General features: G+C 35.9%; 2 protein-coding genes across 2 annotated transcripts; both read left to right on the top strand.

The window, feature by feature from the left end:
- Positions 3909–4741, top strand: LOC18606294 (14 kDa proline-rich protein DC2.15). Its single transcript, XM_007039825.2, has one exon. It carries the CDS (start codon positions 4098–4100, stop codon positions 4494–4496), a length of 399 nt encoding a protein of 132 aa, XP_007039887.1. The 5' UTR covers positions 3909–4097; the 3' UTR covers positions 4497–4741.
- LOC18606295 (protein NRT1/ PTR FAMILY 6.3) lies at positions 12521–16800 on the top strand. The gene is made up of 4 exons (XM_007039826.2): positions 12521–13103; positions 13223–13262; positions 13503–14068; positions 15766–16800. Exons 1-4 carry the CDS (start codon positions 12814–12816, stop codon positions 16619–16621), a joined length of 1752 nt encoding a protein of 583 aa, XP_007039888.2. The 5' UTR covers positions 12521–12813; the 3' UTR covers positions 16622–16800.

Below are 17147 nucleotides of genomic sequence, written 5' to 3' on the forward strand. Positions count from 1 at the left end.
TTTAGGATCCTTTCAATATATATACATCTCTGGTATAAATCTTGAAACATCACAACGCAACATTTAATGCAAGAAGCGATGCTTCATTTTGATTCTGTTATAGTCAATCCTTTATTTTCCTCTATACTACTCTGAGCTTATTGATATTTACACTAAGGTCTTTTGTTCCTATGTTTTCTGGCATGCAGATGCAGAGTCTTCCGTCTTGGCATGTTGTCACTGGAAGTTTTCTAGCTGGATTGGAGAGTCACGGGCGAGCCTAGAACCTACCATGGGCTCCACTGGAGATTCATTTGGAACTGTGCCCTCCACTGAAGAAAAGAAAAAATCAATGTAGATGATTGTCAAGACATTTTTTTTCCTTCCATTCACACTTTGTGGTGCTATCTTTTTCTTTCTACTACAGAAACTACTGATATTTAATTAAGTCAACATTACATCTTCCAACTTGAGATATGTTCCAAACAAGGGGCTAATTTATTTTCTAGCGACCTCGTGTTGAGTAATGAACTCAAACTCATTGAAAAACAAAAAAAAAACAGCTTCCCCTGTTTGCCAGAGGTCGACAACATTGTCACTATCTGTAATGCATTGAAAGTTTTGAAGTTATCTGCATTGACATCTTCCTGGTAAACTTGAGGGACAATCTTCACCTTTATTCCGTTTGACAGATGTGATTCAGTATATGAGAAGATCAAAGCAATCGATTGCAAGACAAAAGGAATAGTGTTTTACTGCAGCTTTGTAACTGTCATGGAGAATATGCTTCGCCAATATTATTAGCTAATTCTGAAACTAAATATTCCTTGGGATCTCTTGTTCAAACAAGTTAATGCAAATATATAAAAGCTATTACTTATTGCTGAAATATTCTCCAACTATTAAATGATGAAAACAGATAAGCAACAACAGAGTATAGATGATTGTTATAATTGCCTATGAATCCTGGGCTTAAGCCAAAATGTTGCAAGCAAAGCACTGGAGTTGCACTTGTATAAACAAGTAATGGAAAGGGAACCAAATGGTTGCGAGGACTCTTAAGAAGAGTTGAGGTCTAAATTTCATATCTTTAAACGGAAAACAGGGTAATTGTGGTCAGTAAATTAATTCATATTCATAATTATTAATAAAAAATTTCAATATCTCTCCGTTAACAACTCGGATAGAAATCTTCTACTTCTACTTGATATTTCATTTGATGTCTTTTTTTTCCTAATTTTGCTTCACGTATCCAATTTTATATTATTAACTAAAAATTCTAATTTCTAAATCTTAAATCTTAATATGATAAATTTACCGAACATGTAACACAAAATTATGAAATGAACACTAAATGGAGTATCATATGAGTTAAAAGATTTATATTCTTAAAAACTCCTTATAAATAGAAAGGGATCATATTAAAAAAATAAAATATGTAAGTTTATTAATAAGTATGGGTTCTGTTTTTTAAAAAATAAATTATAACAAAAAATAATTTAAAAAATTATCACCATACTTAACTAGTATGTATGGGCATTTGTAAATATTTAATTTCCTAAACTAAAGTAAATGGAAAACTCATTCAGTGTAATGAAGCATGATTAAGAGAGCTAACAATTTAGCCGGTTTTAAGCTTAATCAAAAACCACTTGATTTTCCTCTGTTCTTCCGATAATGACTAGCATCCACTAAAAGATTTTGCATTAACTCCCCTGCCCTAAAATGAAAAGAAAACAAAAGGCATTCTGGACCAAATTCTATTTAAAAAAAAAATAGACTGATATTTCAGTTATTAAAACAAAAAACTTGGACCAAATTCCATGATAACACAAACAAATTTAGGATATGTGGCACCTGGTAAGTATTTTGGGTGAATGCGATACTTATTCATGATCGTGGAAGAGACCTTAATTTGATTCAAGTTAATATATCATCATCTTGTTTCCATTTTCAAACCATGCCTGAGTTTGAAAATAAGAAGGCAAACAATTAATATTATATTAATCAAGTATATAATTAAACTTGTTCCAAATTTACACGCAAAACGCTTAATTAGTGCTAGTAGCAGAGGCAAGCAATATTATATTGCGAAATTAAAATCCAAAGCTTAGGTGGGCTCCCTTAACTTTAGCAAGATTTAAGGCTAATAATCCATTTTACCCTAGCAGGTTTATGGATCAACTGCTGATAACTTCATCCTATAAAAAAAGTCATTGCCAGTAATGTCAAGCCGTTAATAATTTAGCTTCTTACTTTTCAATTCTCTGTTCACATAGCTTTGTGCAAGGATTGGTGTGGCTAACTGCTTATCTAATTAATAAAGTTACTTTGCCAATTAGTTGATCAGAGTGTTGGGTGGGAAAATCATTTCAGGATCCACAGATAAATGAAGGGTAACAAACAAAATTATCAGCTTTAAATGAATGCAAACAAACTGAAGTGTTCCATCAGTCACATCGTGAAGGGCGGTTGATTAGAAAGAAAGCTTCCACCATCAACTTTTACATCTCAGAAAATATTCTAGCTTAAAAAAGTTTTCTTAAAAAAGTTTTGAGTTCTTTACAAAATATGTACAGAATGTGCATATGGAAGAAAATGTTCATGCCTACGTAAGAGGCTTGGGAGCCAGGACTTTTTGCGCAAAACCAATGCCTTTGTCCATTGAAAATCACATTCACCTGACCTAGTGTCGTTGGCTTCTCAGATTCACATAGAAAGTATGTATTTGTTGGATTAATTAGCTATATGAAGTTAGAAAGGAGATTGTTTGTGTTGCTCACAAAGTACGCTGTGATAATTAGAGAATTTCATGGGCCGGACCTACGTGGGCCTGATCTATTGAAGTTTAGTTCAGTTCAGGATGTTGCATTCCATTTTTCAACATGATCATCAATTCAGATCCTTTAATTTCCATTTCATCAATGGAAAGCTCATTAAAATCTATAACTATGTTAAATTTGTCACCTCAATATTCATGAATTCACTCAACTACTTGTAATTCATATCACTTTGACGGGATAAATTACTGAAATCTTTATGCTGCCCTTTGAGAGGCAGCATATTAAGGGTTTTGGGTGAGCAGAGGCTTTCCAGGGCCTTGATTTTTGGGTTTCTGGTTTCTATGATCTGTAGCCTTCGGCTTTTGTTTTAAGTTTGCTAGGACTCTTGTCTCTTGCTTTCAGCTTTTCTGTGTGGGCAGGTTGTGATTCTTCTCCTGCTTGTCTACCGCTTAAAACCCCTTGAGCGGTAGACCTTTTTTTATCGTTTTTTTGCTAAGCCGGTGTTTCATGCCGATGGGAGTCTCTGACAGCTACAGCTTGAGATTAATATTGACATATCGGTTGTATGGTTAATGAAATTCAGCTTTCAAAAAATAGTTTTTTGCTGTAATGTCTTGTTCTGGAGTTTTGTGCACGAAGGAATCGTTTCGAGGTCTGCGGTGTAAGTGCTGGTTGGGAATGTATCTACTGGGGCTGATAATTTTACCATCGCTGCTTTTTCTGGACTTTCTTCAAAAGCTGAAACCGAAGGGTAGTGAATTCAATTTCGGGTTCAATATAATTTTCCCAGATTTCCCAAAATAACAGCTAGGATAAAACAAAAGTGATTCATTTCTAAAAATATTTCCGGATATAGGACAACATTATTGCTAAGGACAATACATGCATTAGATGCTAACGCTCCTGAAAAGAGATCCACATTCGTGAAATTAACGTGATATAGCCTGATTGGTTGAGAACATGGTATACCCGTCCCAGATAGATATATAATAGTACCACAAAACAGAATTGCCAGATGGGTATCATTCACGGGTATTGGATTAACAGGCCAAACCAGATTGGTCAATCTTATGATCCAAAGAATCAACAGCGGTAAATTGAAATATAATATAGATCCTCATGCATTTTGATTCTGAATCTATAGCATCGCCGCTGCCAGCTAAATTCTAGCCAGCCTTGCTAGTTCACATGCCTAGTGTTTTGTCTTTGCCAATTATTCAAGCAACACGCTACACTTGGTACACTATATAAACCCGCATTGCCTATTTCTTCATCACGAGGAAGTTAAACTTAGGATAAGTAGAACTGTTCAGACTTTGAAGAGTTTTTCTTGAGATGGATTCCAAAAGATGTTCATCAACCATTCTCCTTCTCGCTATCAACCTTCTCTTCTTCACCCTTGTAAGTGGGTGCAACACTTGTGTTCAGCCTAGACCGAACCCAAACCCTAGACCAACTCCTTCTCCTCCCACGAAAAGCTGCCCTAGAGATGCTCTGAAGCTAGGGGTTTGTGCCAAGTTGCTGAATGGAACAATCGGTGGAGTGGTTGGAAACCCTCCAGATACTCCCTGCTGCTCGGTGCTATCAGGGCTTGTCGATCTCGAAGCGGCTGTGTGCCTTTGCACAGCCATTAAAGCTAACGTTCTTGGCATTAACATTAACATTCCCATTTCGTTGAGCTTGCTCATCAACACTTGTGGGAAGCAGCTACCATCTGACTTCATTTGTGCTTAAGCATTTTCTACATAATTTGCAGTAACTCTGCTGCAATGTTGTGTTTTTGGCCTTTGGTTTTTCCTTTTGGTCCCAGTAACTTTCTCTTGTTCCTAATTCTATGATTGTTCAAATAACTCTTACTCTGAGATTCTATTTCTCATTGTAATTCAAGGATACTCTTTGAAACTGTCATACAGAGATATCTATGACATTCTAGCAGTCTTAATTTTGATAGCTATCAATGAATTAATGCTTCTTCCAACTAATAATTTTTTGATTATGAGTTGTAACTATATATATCAGATAATTATAGATGCAAAAGTACCCCCGAAACTCTTTAACAAACATTAAAGATTAACACATATTGCAGTATTTGACACGTTTTATCTTGTGAAGAAACATGGCACAATCATCAACCACTATGATTGTTGAACCGTATGACTTAAAGCATCAGACACTCAGTGTGTTATCCAATATGATTTTAAGCAACCCGTGAAGACAACAAACTAAAAGAATTTTACGAATGAATATGATTTTCTGTTGCATCCGTGACAAGATTCTGTGATTTCTTTCAAAAAAAATGTTGATGTTTAATGCAAGTTGCAGCTTATGAAATCATTATTTCAGAGAGAAGTGGGAGGACAAAGATCTGTTTGCGAATAAAATATAGTTCATCTTTCCCAAATGACTTTTATTAGGGTTAAAAAAGAAACAAACCAAGCGTGAGTGTGAACTCAGACATCAGCTCGTGAGAGAAATCCGGTGCTTCTCACCTTGTGCATCAACAGTTTGATATATACTGCGGAACTAAAAGATTCAAGTTTCTAATCGAATTATGATTCGGATTTCATATTAGGCTAAACCATTCTGGCTGGAAGCAGCAAAATACGTAAGCAAAAATAGCTATCACGGTCACATTTCACAAGTCATCGTTTACTAAATTCCCCCTCCAACTCTTCCAGGCTTGTCAGCTGAACGTTCTTGTTTTGGGCCTTGTATTCAATTTTGTTATGCAACCAAAGGCATAACATAGTCATCTGCCCATTATTACTGAATTAGCTCAAGCCTCCATCAAAGAACTAACAACGTAAACACAACTTATGAGGGGCCATAATTTTCCCATGAAACTGTAGGACCCGTTTCCTAACTTTACGAGGCCCCAATATTATGGGAAGTGTCATTTGCTGTACGACACTTGGACCCAAATAGAATCATGGACACTACATAAGTCATAAAGATGGGTTGTCTTGGCCCATGTTCAAGGCCCATCAGTGCCTTTACATCTTCTAGTTGGACAAGTTTTTCGCTTTTGCACATGACAAGAACACAAGTCATGCCGTTAGATTACTACACCTAGCTAGCTGGCTTCTCCTTTTCTTGACATTTTCAATTTCATAAACTCGTCCAAACTAAAAATAAGCTAAAAAAATCCCATTTGTACAAGAAATTCGTTCAACTCTGACGCATAGAAATTCTCAAATGGATAAATTAATTCAAATTCAACCTAAAATAATTTGCAATTCCTTGCCTGTGAAGCGAAAACTCGAATGTTTCACCTCTTTTGATCTTTCATCATCTTTCTTCGATATCCCACGTATACGTGCATGTCAAGTTAAAATAGACAGCCTTTACCAATGTTTGCAATAATTTTTGTTTCTTTTCCTGTCAAATCTCTTCAAAGGCCTCACCTGCAGTATCATATTTGGGAAGCGAAAACTCGAGAGTTTTTTGAGATCTTTCATTTTCCTTTGATCATCACTGTTTTCCAACTTGCAATGTGAAGCGAAGAAGCGAGAGTTTTTTTGAGATCTTTCATTTTCCTTTGATCATCACTGATTCCCAACTTGCAATGTGAAGCGAAAACTCGAGAATTTTTCTCCTTTCATTTCTCATTCACATCCCATCCCAACCCATTCATGCCCGTGAAGCGAAAACTCGAGACTCTTTTTTCTTTTTTTTTTTTTTGTTCCCTTTAATTAATGTCCACCCATTAATTCATGGCTGTAAAGTGAAAACTGGAGCAAAGGTGAGAAAAATTTAAGTCATCCCTTCAACTCGTATCACGTTTATCACATTTTTTCCAAGCGTTGTCGCTATTGGTTTTTTCCATTTCTTCCATGTTTACCTTTTTTGTTTCTTTGATAAAATAAAAGCCACCTGTTGATGGTGGGGGAAGGTTTGGAAAAGATTTCCTCCAGCTAGGGTCATGCATTCCACTTTCTCTGTTTCCAGTCCAACTTTTATAAGCCACTTAGCCTACTTTTCACACTCTCAACCCTCAATGTATGGGTTTTATTCATTAAAACAAGATTAATTAAGCATGATTTCAACACAATGTGACCAACTTTATCATCTAAGATAATATAATTAAAGAATATAGCGAAGCAAAAATGGATCTAAATATCCCAAAAGGTAAAACCAGTACATTCCCAACACATGGGATCACGCTTAATCATACAGAAACTGTTGTTGTGTTCGACCCTCCAATTATTGTCACTTCCCCCAGTTGTCGACTTCCTCAATTGGAGGCGTTAGCTTGAGCAGTATCTTCTATTGGTATCATTTCTATAATTGAATAATTAAAATATCCCATTCTAGAAGCTGACAAGGTTCCTGGAATTAATCAACATTTGATTTGTTGTTCCTTTTCCTTTTCGTGATACCAAGAGTCCTTTGCAAGTAAACTTTGGGTAGTTTATAAAGACCATCTTCCAAGATACTTACAAGTTACAGATTGTATAAGTAAATGAATATTCATATAATATACTTCATCGCTTTACAACCCTATAGACTCTAGCCTCTCAAAGTCGTAACTCTTACGGCATGGCCCTATTTAAAGAACTTTAAATGAACAGACACATAACACGTTCTAGTTTTGAAAATTTACTTTATATAAGGGCGAAATAAATTATGTCCATTCAATTATAATTAAGAAATTAATACAACTACAAAATAGACATGTAATAATCTTATAAATTCATTTTGAATGCATAAGACAATATAATCTTTCGATTTTTTGCCAGCAAGTAATGTACATCAATAAGTCAAAATAGTGTGTGGCAAGATAATTTAGTTGGCATTACATCTTCAAAATGAAAATTAATTCTAGGGTTAAACTCCTAGTGCCAAACGCTTTCTTTTCTTTCCTACATTTGATCATACTGCCACGAAACTTTCAACAAAAGAACAATACGGCAAGATCAAAAAACATCCCGAAAAGCCAAAAAAACAAAACACCAAAGCGCCAAAGTGATGATCATGATACTGATCAAACTTATCTGGTTTGTCCACAATAGCATTAAATTTAATCTCCATCGTCGCATTATATTCAAAAACAATATCATGAAACATTAATAGAGAGATCTAATCTAATAACTTAACTACATAGCAAACTAAAATGCATTTGCCCTTATAATAACCATCTAAATGAGTTAGCATGTTAACTCATGATCAATCAAACAATGTAGAAAGAACGCGATAAGCATGTCGGTTTGATTGCCACGTCAGAGATGACATCGTGTTTGTTCCAAAAATTTTGATGCGTGGTTGATGATGAAACCTTGGGTTACCCTAATTATGACCCAATACTTCTTTTAAATGCATTTGTAATGTAACTTCCTCTCCTTAGCATTTCTGTCTCTCAACTTGCTGCAGTTAAATTATTTGATAATGTTTGACTTATAAGAGTTTGTGCCGTCCATTCGTGGATTAAGCTATAGGCTATCATTCAAAACCATAGCATGTTTTCAATAGACAGAAACATGGGGCGACCCTTTTTTTTTTCCTTAATAAAGAAGTGGCCTAGCAACCAACCATCACCTTACACGTGGACTGTTTCACTCTCTCTCATCTATTATAGGACTGTTTTAGTGAGAAAATCAGCGTACCTAAGTGGTTTATTATATTCCGTTTTGAGCTTTTTAAACAGCTATATTTGAGCCACTTGTCACATCTTGTCTAGTGTATTGGCTCTTGGAGAACTTGAAGGAATACATGGAATGAATTCTTTATTCTACTCGGTAGTCATTACAATCCTTAATAATACAAACATTAATACTTTATAGTATGAATGTTATCCATTTCTGACCTTTTCTTACCTTTCTTGGGTTGGGGAGGGGATTCCTTTGCTTGTCGAAATGAAAAGTCCATACAGCAAAAAAACAAGAAAATAGACGTAAGCTTCCCAATTTTTATTCTTTCGATTGCACCCCAAAAGCTTAGATTATATCCTTAATCTTTTTCTACTAAAATAAAACAAATTAATTAAGTATATAAAATTTTGATAGCATGACACTTAAAATTCAATGGAATTCACATATTTTTCGAAAGGATTGAACAAGAGCTGAATCTTGTCACTTTCATCATCACCGAAACCAAAATGAATTCTTTTTCTTTCTTTATAATTATTGAATGGGTTTGCACTTGCATTTTGTAATTATTGATAGATACTTCCCCTAATTTATGAACTAGAAGATGCATTATTTACCCTATTTCTTAAGTAGGAGACAGTCTGTAGTATTGCATCACTTGGGTGTAGCTAGAGGCACAAAACTATTGATTACAGATCCTTCCAAGCAAATTTCGTAAGAAACCCAAGTGGGCTCATCGCCTTATAATTTGATTCTTTGATTTTAATGGTGTATGAATTTTGTTTGACTTTTCCCTCAAAATATCATTACAAAATAGTATACACCCACTTATATATATCATATCTCAACTAATAGGGCAATAATTTTGATTGAGCAACAAATAGTTATAAACCCTCAATTAGCAAAATTTTCTGGAAAGCCAGCCAGCTTACTGATTCTTTAGAATACTTATTTTATCACGAATCCAATTGCAACAGGAAACCTGGAATGTCCAGCGATTGGGTGTAGGCCACCGTATAACTGACCAATGTGGTCTATTCTTGACTTTTTTAATTTTGTTTGGTTGATGCCCATTCATATTTTTCTTGGTCAACCCCCAGGGTTCAATCAGTGCATTTATTTTAGAAATTTTTAGTGGCGGAAAATCGACCCCAAAGCCCCATGTAGAATCTTGGGAATCAGACGTGTCGCGTGTTGGAATTGTAGGGTAGCTTCTTCCTTTGGCTACCTACAACTTCAAATGCGACCATTCCAAAATGCAAAAACCACTCTAAATAAAAATACATTAGAGGAAAAATTTATACAGAGACAAAAAACTTAGCGTTAGAATGGAAAATGAGAGGTTTGTTTATATTTCACATCGGTCAGTATCATTACTATTTATATATTATATAGGTCTTTCATTTGCAATTTAAAACCCAAATAGGGGGTTCATTTTATCAATTTAGCAAACGATAATCAAATTCCAAGAAGTAGGTAAATGATATTTTATGTATATTATATATAAAATTTGAATAGTATTAAATTGTTTCAACTATATATAGATTTTAGACACACCCATTGCATATTAATTAATATATGGTAATGAGCCATTGCATATTAATTAATATATGGTGATGAGCCATTGCATGTTAAAAATTTGATGCATATACATCTGGCAAGACATAAAATTATACAAGTTTTGCTTTGAGATTATAAATTTATATAATATTATTTTTTTATAATTAAAAAAGAAGAATTTAAATTTTATTTTTTAGAATAAAATAATCATGCACCAATCGATAAATTAAATGTTCGAATGTAAATTTATGTAATAATATTTAAATAAATTAAAAATATATATACATGAAAATGGAGTTAGAGCTAGCACCGTACTTTTCAAACTTTTACGTAGAGATATACAAATATTTCCTTTTCTGTGGAAGTCGTGGGTAAGAAACAAGGTCGATGCAAAAAACAAACCGCTCACGAGGAACCCTGCACAGCTTCACGTGGACGTGCGGGTGCACCATTTCTTTACCTCTCTGATTTCAACCCGTCCTCTAATCACGTCAAAAGAAGTGTTCTTTTTCCATAACAAGGTAAAATCCAACATTATCTGCCTCAGCATGTTGGATACAATAATGTTTCTCTTTTCATGGTCTTCATCATATATATATATATATATATTTTTTGTTAAGCCCAATAATTGCTTTTTCTGACTTGCATGCATGCATCAATACCTGACCAGAGAACATTAATCATTCAATCGGTTGGGCTTGAGTATTAATTTCTTTCAGAGCTACCCGGCCGGTATTTATTGCGAGTTAATGATCAGAGAGAGAGAGAACAGGGCGTGTCGAGAATCCACATTAGGAACTAGTAAGAAACATGACAATCACCAGCGAAGAAAGCTTTTACTAATTAGCTTAGCCGATTTATATTGATTGCACCAACACCGAAACAGAGAAGAAAAGAAAACCATGGGCATATATTTTGTGGTCGATCCACCCCTATACATCTATAAACAATGAGGTTAAACCCTTATCAGAGATTGGAAAGGTCAGTTTTCGTTAGTAATGGCTTGCAGGTGGGCTCTCTGATCAAAGGAAGCTCTCTATCCCTCTCATACATTTAAATCCATGGACACGTATTTAAATCAAAACGCCCTTCTACTTCAGTTGGTCATTGGTGGCTTGACAGGTTTCATTTCAAGGGAAGTATTCAATGACAACACGCCATGTTAAATTTTTGCTATTTCACATCAATATGGGCACATTGTCAGTGCACATCATACAATATTTTCATTATTTTCTTTTTGGAAACAAAAATAAATTTAAGCAATTAGATTTGGAACGTGGGATAGAGAGCTTTATTTTAAATTGTCAGTGCACATCATATAATAATCCTTCATTCTCTGTATTCCATGTAAGTATGAAACGGATTATTCTTATTTGACAATTTAGATTTAACTCAAGTGCTAAAAATGAGATAAGAGTAGAATAAAAATTTTATAATAAAAATAAAACTCTACTTTATGCCTTTTTGAAAAAAATTACTCTCTAACTTAAAGCTATAAGTGTGTGATGATACTATAAAAACAAATACAGAGAAACAATAGGAAGTAGGAAAGCTGAGTAATAGAATACAAAAGAAAGAAAAGAAAAAAAGCAGTGAAATGTGTAATGACGCATTGGTGACACACTCCAGGGTGTTGGGAGTTCGGAACTCGGGACAGAGAGTTCGATCACCACTCTTTTAGGATATGGATACAAAAGCATGGGTCCCCATAATGCGAGATATACAGTAAACCCATGCCAGTAGGCACTAGGTGGCTAGAAAATTGCTTTTGACCTTCTATTTAATAAAAGAAAGGAAACTTTTTTCCGGTCGGGAAAATTGGGTGGTGTTCATAGCATAAGCAATTTGAACCGTTAACCAAAAAGATTTTCCAAAGGATCTTTTATAACAATTTGTGATGATTAACGTTTGGGAGAGGAGATCGACAAATTAATGTTGCTTTTTGTGTTACTATTAATAATTGTTAATGTGAAATTTGAAAACTTTGTACCCTAAGATTAAAATAAGTTATTTTTTTGGGTACAAAGATTAAATTAAGTAATTATTATGCCTTTCCAAAAAAAATTAAGTAATTATTATAAAGCCATTGAAGACACCCAATCATTTTTGGTGTCCTGACTCCCTCATTCTTTGCCGTAAAAACTTAAACAAGAATATAAATTGAAGATTCAAATTAAACGTAATTTAAATGGATTAAGCAGGCTTAGCACAATTAGAATGAATATCGTTTTATGATGAAGAATATAAAATTGATAGATGTAAATTTAGATGTATAATGTCATATTTATAATTTTATTGTGTGAAATTAGTAAGAAATCAAATGGAACTTTATTGTTTGTCACAGTTTCATCATTTTTCAATTCAATTTATTAATTTTCTATCTCAAAAAAGTCGAAATTGTCATACGGCTTTTATTTTTTTAATGCTTTAAATACTTTTATAATACTATTTTCCATGCTACTTTAAAATACCATTAAATAAGAGAAATTGAATTTCCTAGGACGACGTGGACACAAACAATGGAGAGAGACCTCTTGCAAGAAATAGGGAAAAAGGTGAGCTCCCTTACCCTCACCTCTTTTAACTCTTTCTTTTCGCCTCAGCCGACCTTTCTCCGCTTAACCATGGTTCCACATTCCAACGTCCCAATGGAGAGGAAGTATTAATCAATCATTTTAGCTCCGCAATTAAATAATAGCAAAGCCAATCAATCTAGGCTCCAGGTGCCATTTCCTCTCCAAATGGACTTCATCTCACCTGAACACAAACCTCCTTCACTCCTCTCTATAAATACCCCACCAGCCTTTGCTCCCTTCCCAGAAGTATCTCTTTCCTTTCTCAGCTCTACTTAATTAGCAAACCCCAAGCATTCTTCAATTAATTCTTTTTCACCTTTATATCAAACAATGTCCCTCCCTGTAACACAAGGGAAAACCCTCCCTGATGCCTGGGACTACAAGGGCAGCCCCGCCGAGAGGTCCAAGTCCGGTGGCTGGACCAGTGCCGCCATGATTCTAGGTGTTGAGGCATGTGAGAGGCTAACAACGTTAGGTATCGCTGTTAATTTGGTAACGTATTTGACGGGCACCATGCATTTGGGCAATGCTACCTCTGCCACCACCGTGACCAACTTCCTTGGCACCTCCTTCATGCTCTGTCTCTTTGGTGGTTTTATCGCAGACACTTTTCTTGGCAGGTTTGGGCCTCCTTCTCCAACTCTAATCAAATACTTTGTACTAGTTTCTCATGCGAACCTCAGTTAAGCTATTACTAACGTTTATCTTCTTTTCAATTCGCTCCTTATTCTATTTACAGATATCTCACGATTGGAATCTTCGCCACCGTTCAGGCAACTGTAAGATTCATTTCCTTTGATTGGACCATCATCTTACTTCACATATATACCCCAATTGAAGAAATTAGTATCTGCTAAAGTGCAACGTTGCCTTTCCTTAACCTTGACTTTTGATGACGCACGTTGACATTAGTTCTCAGGGTTTTTTTTCCACATTCCTTGTCGAGTATCATAGTTTCCTATCTTAATTGTAAAGCTAAAGTTCAATTGTTTTTCTTTTTTGATTATGTTGGGGAGCAGGGCGTCACCATCTTGACAATCTCAACAGTAATCCCGAGCCTGAGGCCCCCTAAGTGCAGCATGGACAACCCCACAACTTGCACCCAAGCAAGCGGCATACAACTCATTATTCTCTACTTAGCCCTGTACCTGACCGCCCTTGGCACCGGCGGTCTCAAATCCAGCGTCTCGGGGTTTGGGTCTGACCAATTCGATGACTCAGACCCTGAAGAGAGATCCCAGATGACAAACTTCTTTAACTGGTTCTTCTTCTTCATAAACATAGGGTCACTCGGTTCGGTCACCATTCTGGTGTACATCCAGGACAATTTAGGGCGTGAATGGGGCTACGGTATTTGTGCTTGTGCTATCGTGATAGGGCTGGTCGTGTTTCTATCGGGAACCAGGCGATACCGTTTCAAGAAATTGGTGGGGAGCCCCTTGACTCAAATTGCCGCAGTGTTTGTTGCTGCCTGGAAGAAGAGGCATTTGGAGTTGCCATCTGATCCGTCGTTGCTTTTCAATATTGATGATGCAGCTGAGGGATTGAAGAAGAAGCAAAAGTTGCCCCACAGCAAGCAGTTCCGGTTAGTGTTCTATTTAATACCAATCTCTACCTCAACTACTGGTTCAACTACAATAACTCTTCTTTTCTCAATTTGTTACTGAAGTTTAAGGCGTTGGATTCATGTTTAAAGGACAAACCGAAGAGGAAAAAGATAACAAAAAGTTACAGTTAAAAGAATATGCAAAAGGTTAAGGCATATGGGAACAATTAAACAGTTAGTATGTTCCCTCTTTTCATACAAACGAATAGGTCCTCAACGTAGTACTTGAAATACTAGTAACCCATACACCAGGTAAATCCAAGATTTTAAACCCAGAATTGCAAAGAGTAGTATATACTTCTTTTTACGTAAAACTAGGAAAGTGAAAGTGTCTTTGGGTATATTCGAAGGGACAGATTAGCATAATATAGTAGTAAATCAAGAATCAAGAGGAACGGACCACGTATTTTGATGTTAATTCCCACTATTAATTATTGGAACGGGAGATTCAAACAAGGATAGTTAATTAGGAACACATGCAAATCTTAATGTCTCCAATATAAGGTTAGGTGGCAGGCAGCTCACTTATCTTTTTCGGTGGGGACAATTTGATAGAATATAGTCAACCAGTTCGCTATCAAACAATGCAATCAGAGAGTAAAATTATTGAAAATTGTTTTCCAGGGTTCCTGATAATTTGCCACTCCCAGCCCCCCAGGATATCTCTAGTCCAACTCATGAGTCTACAACCCCAATTGGTTTTTGGCCTTGTTCTCTGCCTTTCAGATTAAAACTACAGTTTTATTAGACACAACACACGCGATTGGGAGTAAACATTTCAGTGTGGCATGTTTCTTGTCCTCAATTCTTATCTCGTTTTCCATTGCTTTTTCCAACCCAAAACACAAAATTTTTGAAGGAAAAAAATTCCCCTACTTGATATAGTAAACAAGGAGCAAACTTATACCATATATATGTACATCCCAAACAGATATGTGTTTTTTCCCCCTTTGAAAATAAGAAAATTTTCTACGTTATGAACAAGAGATTTGCTCTCATCTAGACCATAAAATATGTAAAGAACGTGGCGAATGAGACATGGTTTGTGTGAATTAGAGCTAATATTTACGAGAGAGAGGAGTAAAAAAGAGATCACGAGCCACCAAGGACTGTCTGCCAATCGACCATCAAGAATCTTGTCTTCAAACAACTACTTTACACCTTCCCCAGCTAATACTCGGACATATTGGCTCTTGTGTCCAAAGCCTGTTCACTTGCCTTCCATCACGCTCTATTAATAGAACCAGATCTTTTAAACTTACTTTTTGATATTTCTTTTGCCTTGATATCCTGCATAAAACAAAAAATACTATAAGATATATAGACTATCATATGGCCCACCCCACAAATTCTTATTTGCTGGCTTCATAATTCCGTAACCAAACATATCGTTTCCTCTCCATTTTGACGAAGATAATTATAATGCTTCACATCTTCACAAATGAAAATGAAACTCAAATGACAAGAAAAATTGACATTTAATGATTCCTTGTGAAGAAAAATAAAAGGGAAAGTAACAATTTTCTAGACGTGTTTGGTTGGAACTTGGAATGTGAAAGACTGATTAACTTCAGCTGGTGCTCATTGAAAAAGTTGAAACCCACCCCCCCCCCCCCCCCCCCTTTTTTTTTTATTACTTGTTGGCTAATTTTTTTTATGGCTTCAATTGTGTACAGTTTCCTGGACAGGGCAGCAATCCAGGACTCATCAGCTCCTGAGGCAAACAAGTGGAACTTAGCTACCCTAACAGATGTTGAAGAAGTGAAACTGGTGATAAGAATGTTACCCATTTGGGCAACCACCATCATATTTTGGACCGTGTATGCCCAAATGACAACATTTTCAGTGTCTCAGGCAACTACCATGGACCGTCACATTGGCATATTCCAAATACCACCAGCATCACTCACAGTTTTCTTCGTTGCTAGCATTCTCGTGACTGTCCCAATTTACGACAGGCTCATTGCTCCAATTGCAAGAAAAGTTCTCAAAAACCCACAAGGGCTAACCCCTTTGCAAAGGATCGGAGTCGGTTTAGTTTTGTCCATTATCGCAATGATAGCAGCAGCAATGACAGAAATAAAGCGACTGAGAGTCGCAAGATCGCATGGTCTTACAAATGATCGGGCGGTTGAAATCCCATTAAGTGTCTTCTGGCTGGTCCCTCAGTTTTTGTTTGTGGGGGCTGGTGAGGCCTTTACATACATAGGGCAGCTTGACTTTTTCTTAAGGGAGTGTCCGAAAGGGATGAAAACAATGAGTACAGGTTTATTTTTGAGTACCCTTTCGTTAGGATTTTTCGTTAGCTCTTTGTTGGTTACTATAGTTCACAAGGTCACTGGAAACAAGAAGCCATGGCTGCCGGACAACCTGAACCAAGGGAGGCTTTATGATTTCTACTGGCTCTTGGCAATTTTGAGTAGTTTGAACATGGCAATTTACTTGGTTTTCGCTAAATGGTATGTGTACAAGGACAAGAGGCTTGCTGATGAAGGAATTGAATTAGAAGAAGCAGAACCTACCTTCCATTAAATGAATATGGGAGTTTCTTGGACTGGACAAGTCCCTTTCGTTAAGATTTTGTGTTTGTAACTTTGTATTATAAAGTCCTTGGCTGGACTTTGAATAAGTTTGAAAACCCTTTACATGTACAAAAAGAATGGTAAAGGAGCAAGAAGAATTTCAAGCAAAAATGATGAGTTCTTGGTTTTTGTTTTCAGAAAAACAATTCGAAGGATAAGTTCTTTCCCTAGCAGATAAAGTACGGAAACAAAAAGTCATTTCACATTGATGTGGCTGCAATTTTACGATAATATGTCATGTAGCCAAAACCCAATTGGTCGTTCTAGCCAGCTGACAAGTCACACATCAAAATGATTTAATTCAAAAAGGATATTGATATATACTCATTCACACTATCAAATCTCTTAATCCTCCTCATCTTTAACTAGCTGTTGATCACCAAAGCTAAAAAATTTCAAGGAATAAATTAGTATCCGGTTGAAAAGACAAGGATATAAACTGTCAAATTGGCACTTACATCTTCGGAAAAACATTC

The sequence above is a fragment of the Theobroma cacao genome, chromosome 3, assembly GCF_000208745.1.
Source record: "Theobroma cacao cultivar B97-61/B2 chromosome 3, Criollo_cocoa_genome_V2, whole genome shotgun sequence".
NCBI classification, from domain to species: domain Eukaryota; kingdom Viridiplantae; phylum Streptophyta; class Magnoliopsida; order Malvales; family Malvaceae; genus Theobroma; species Theobroma cacao.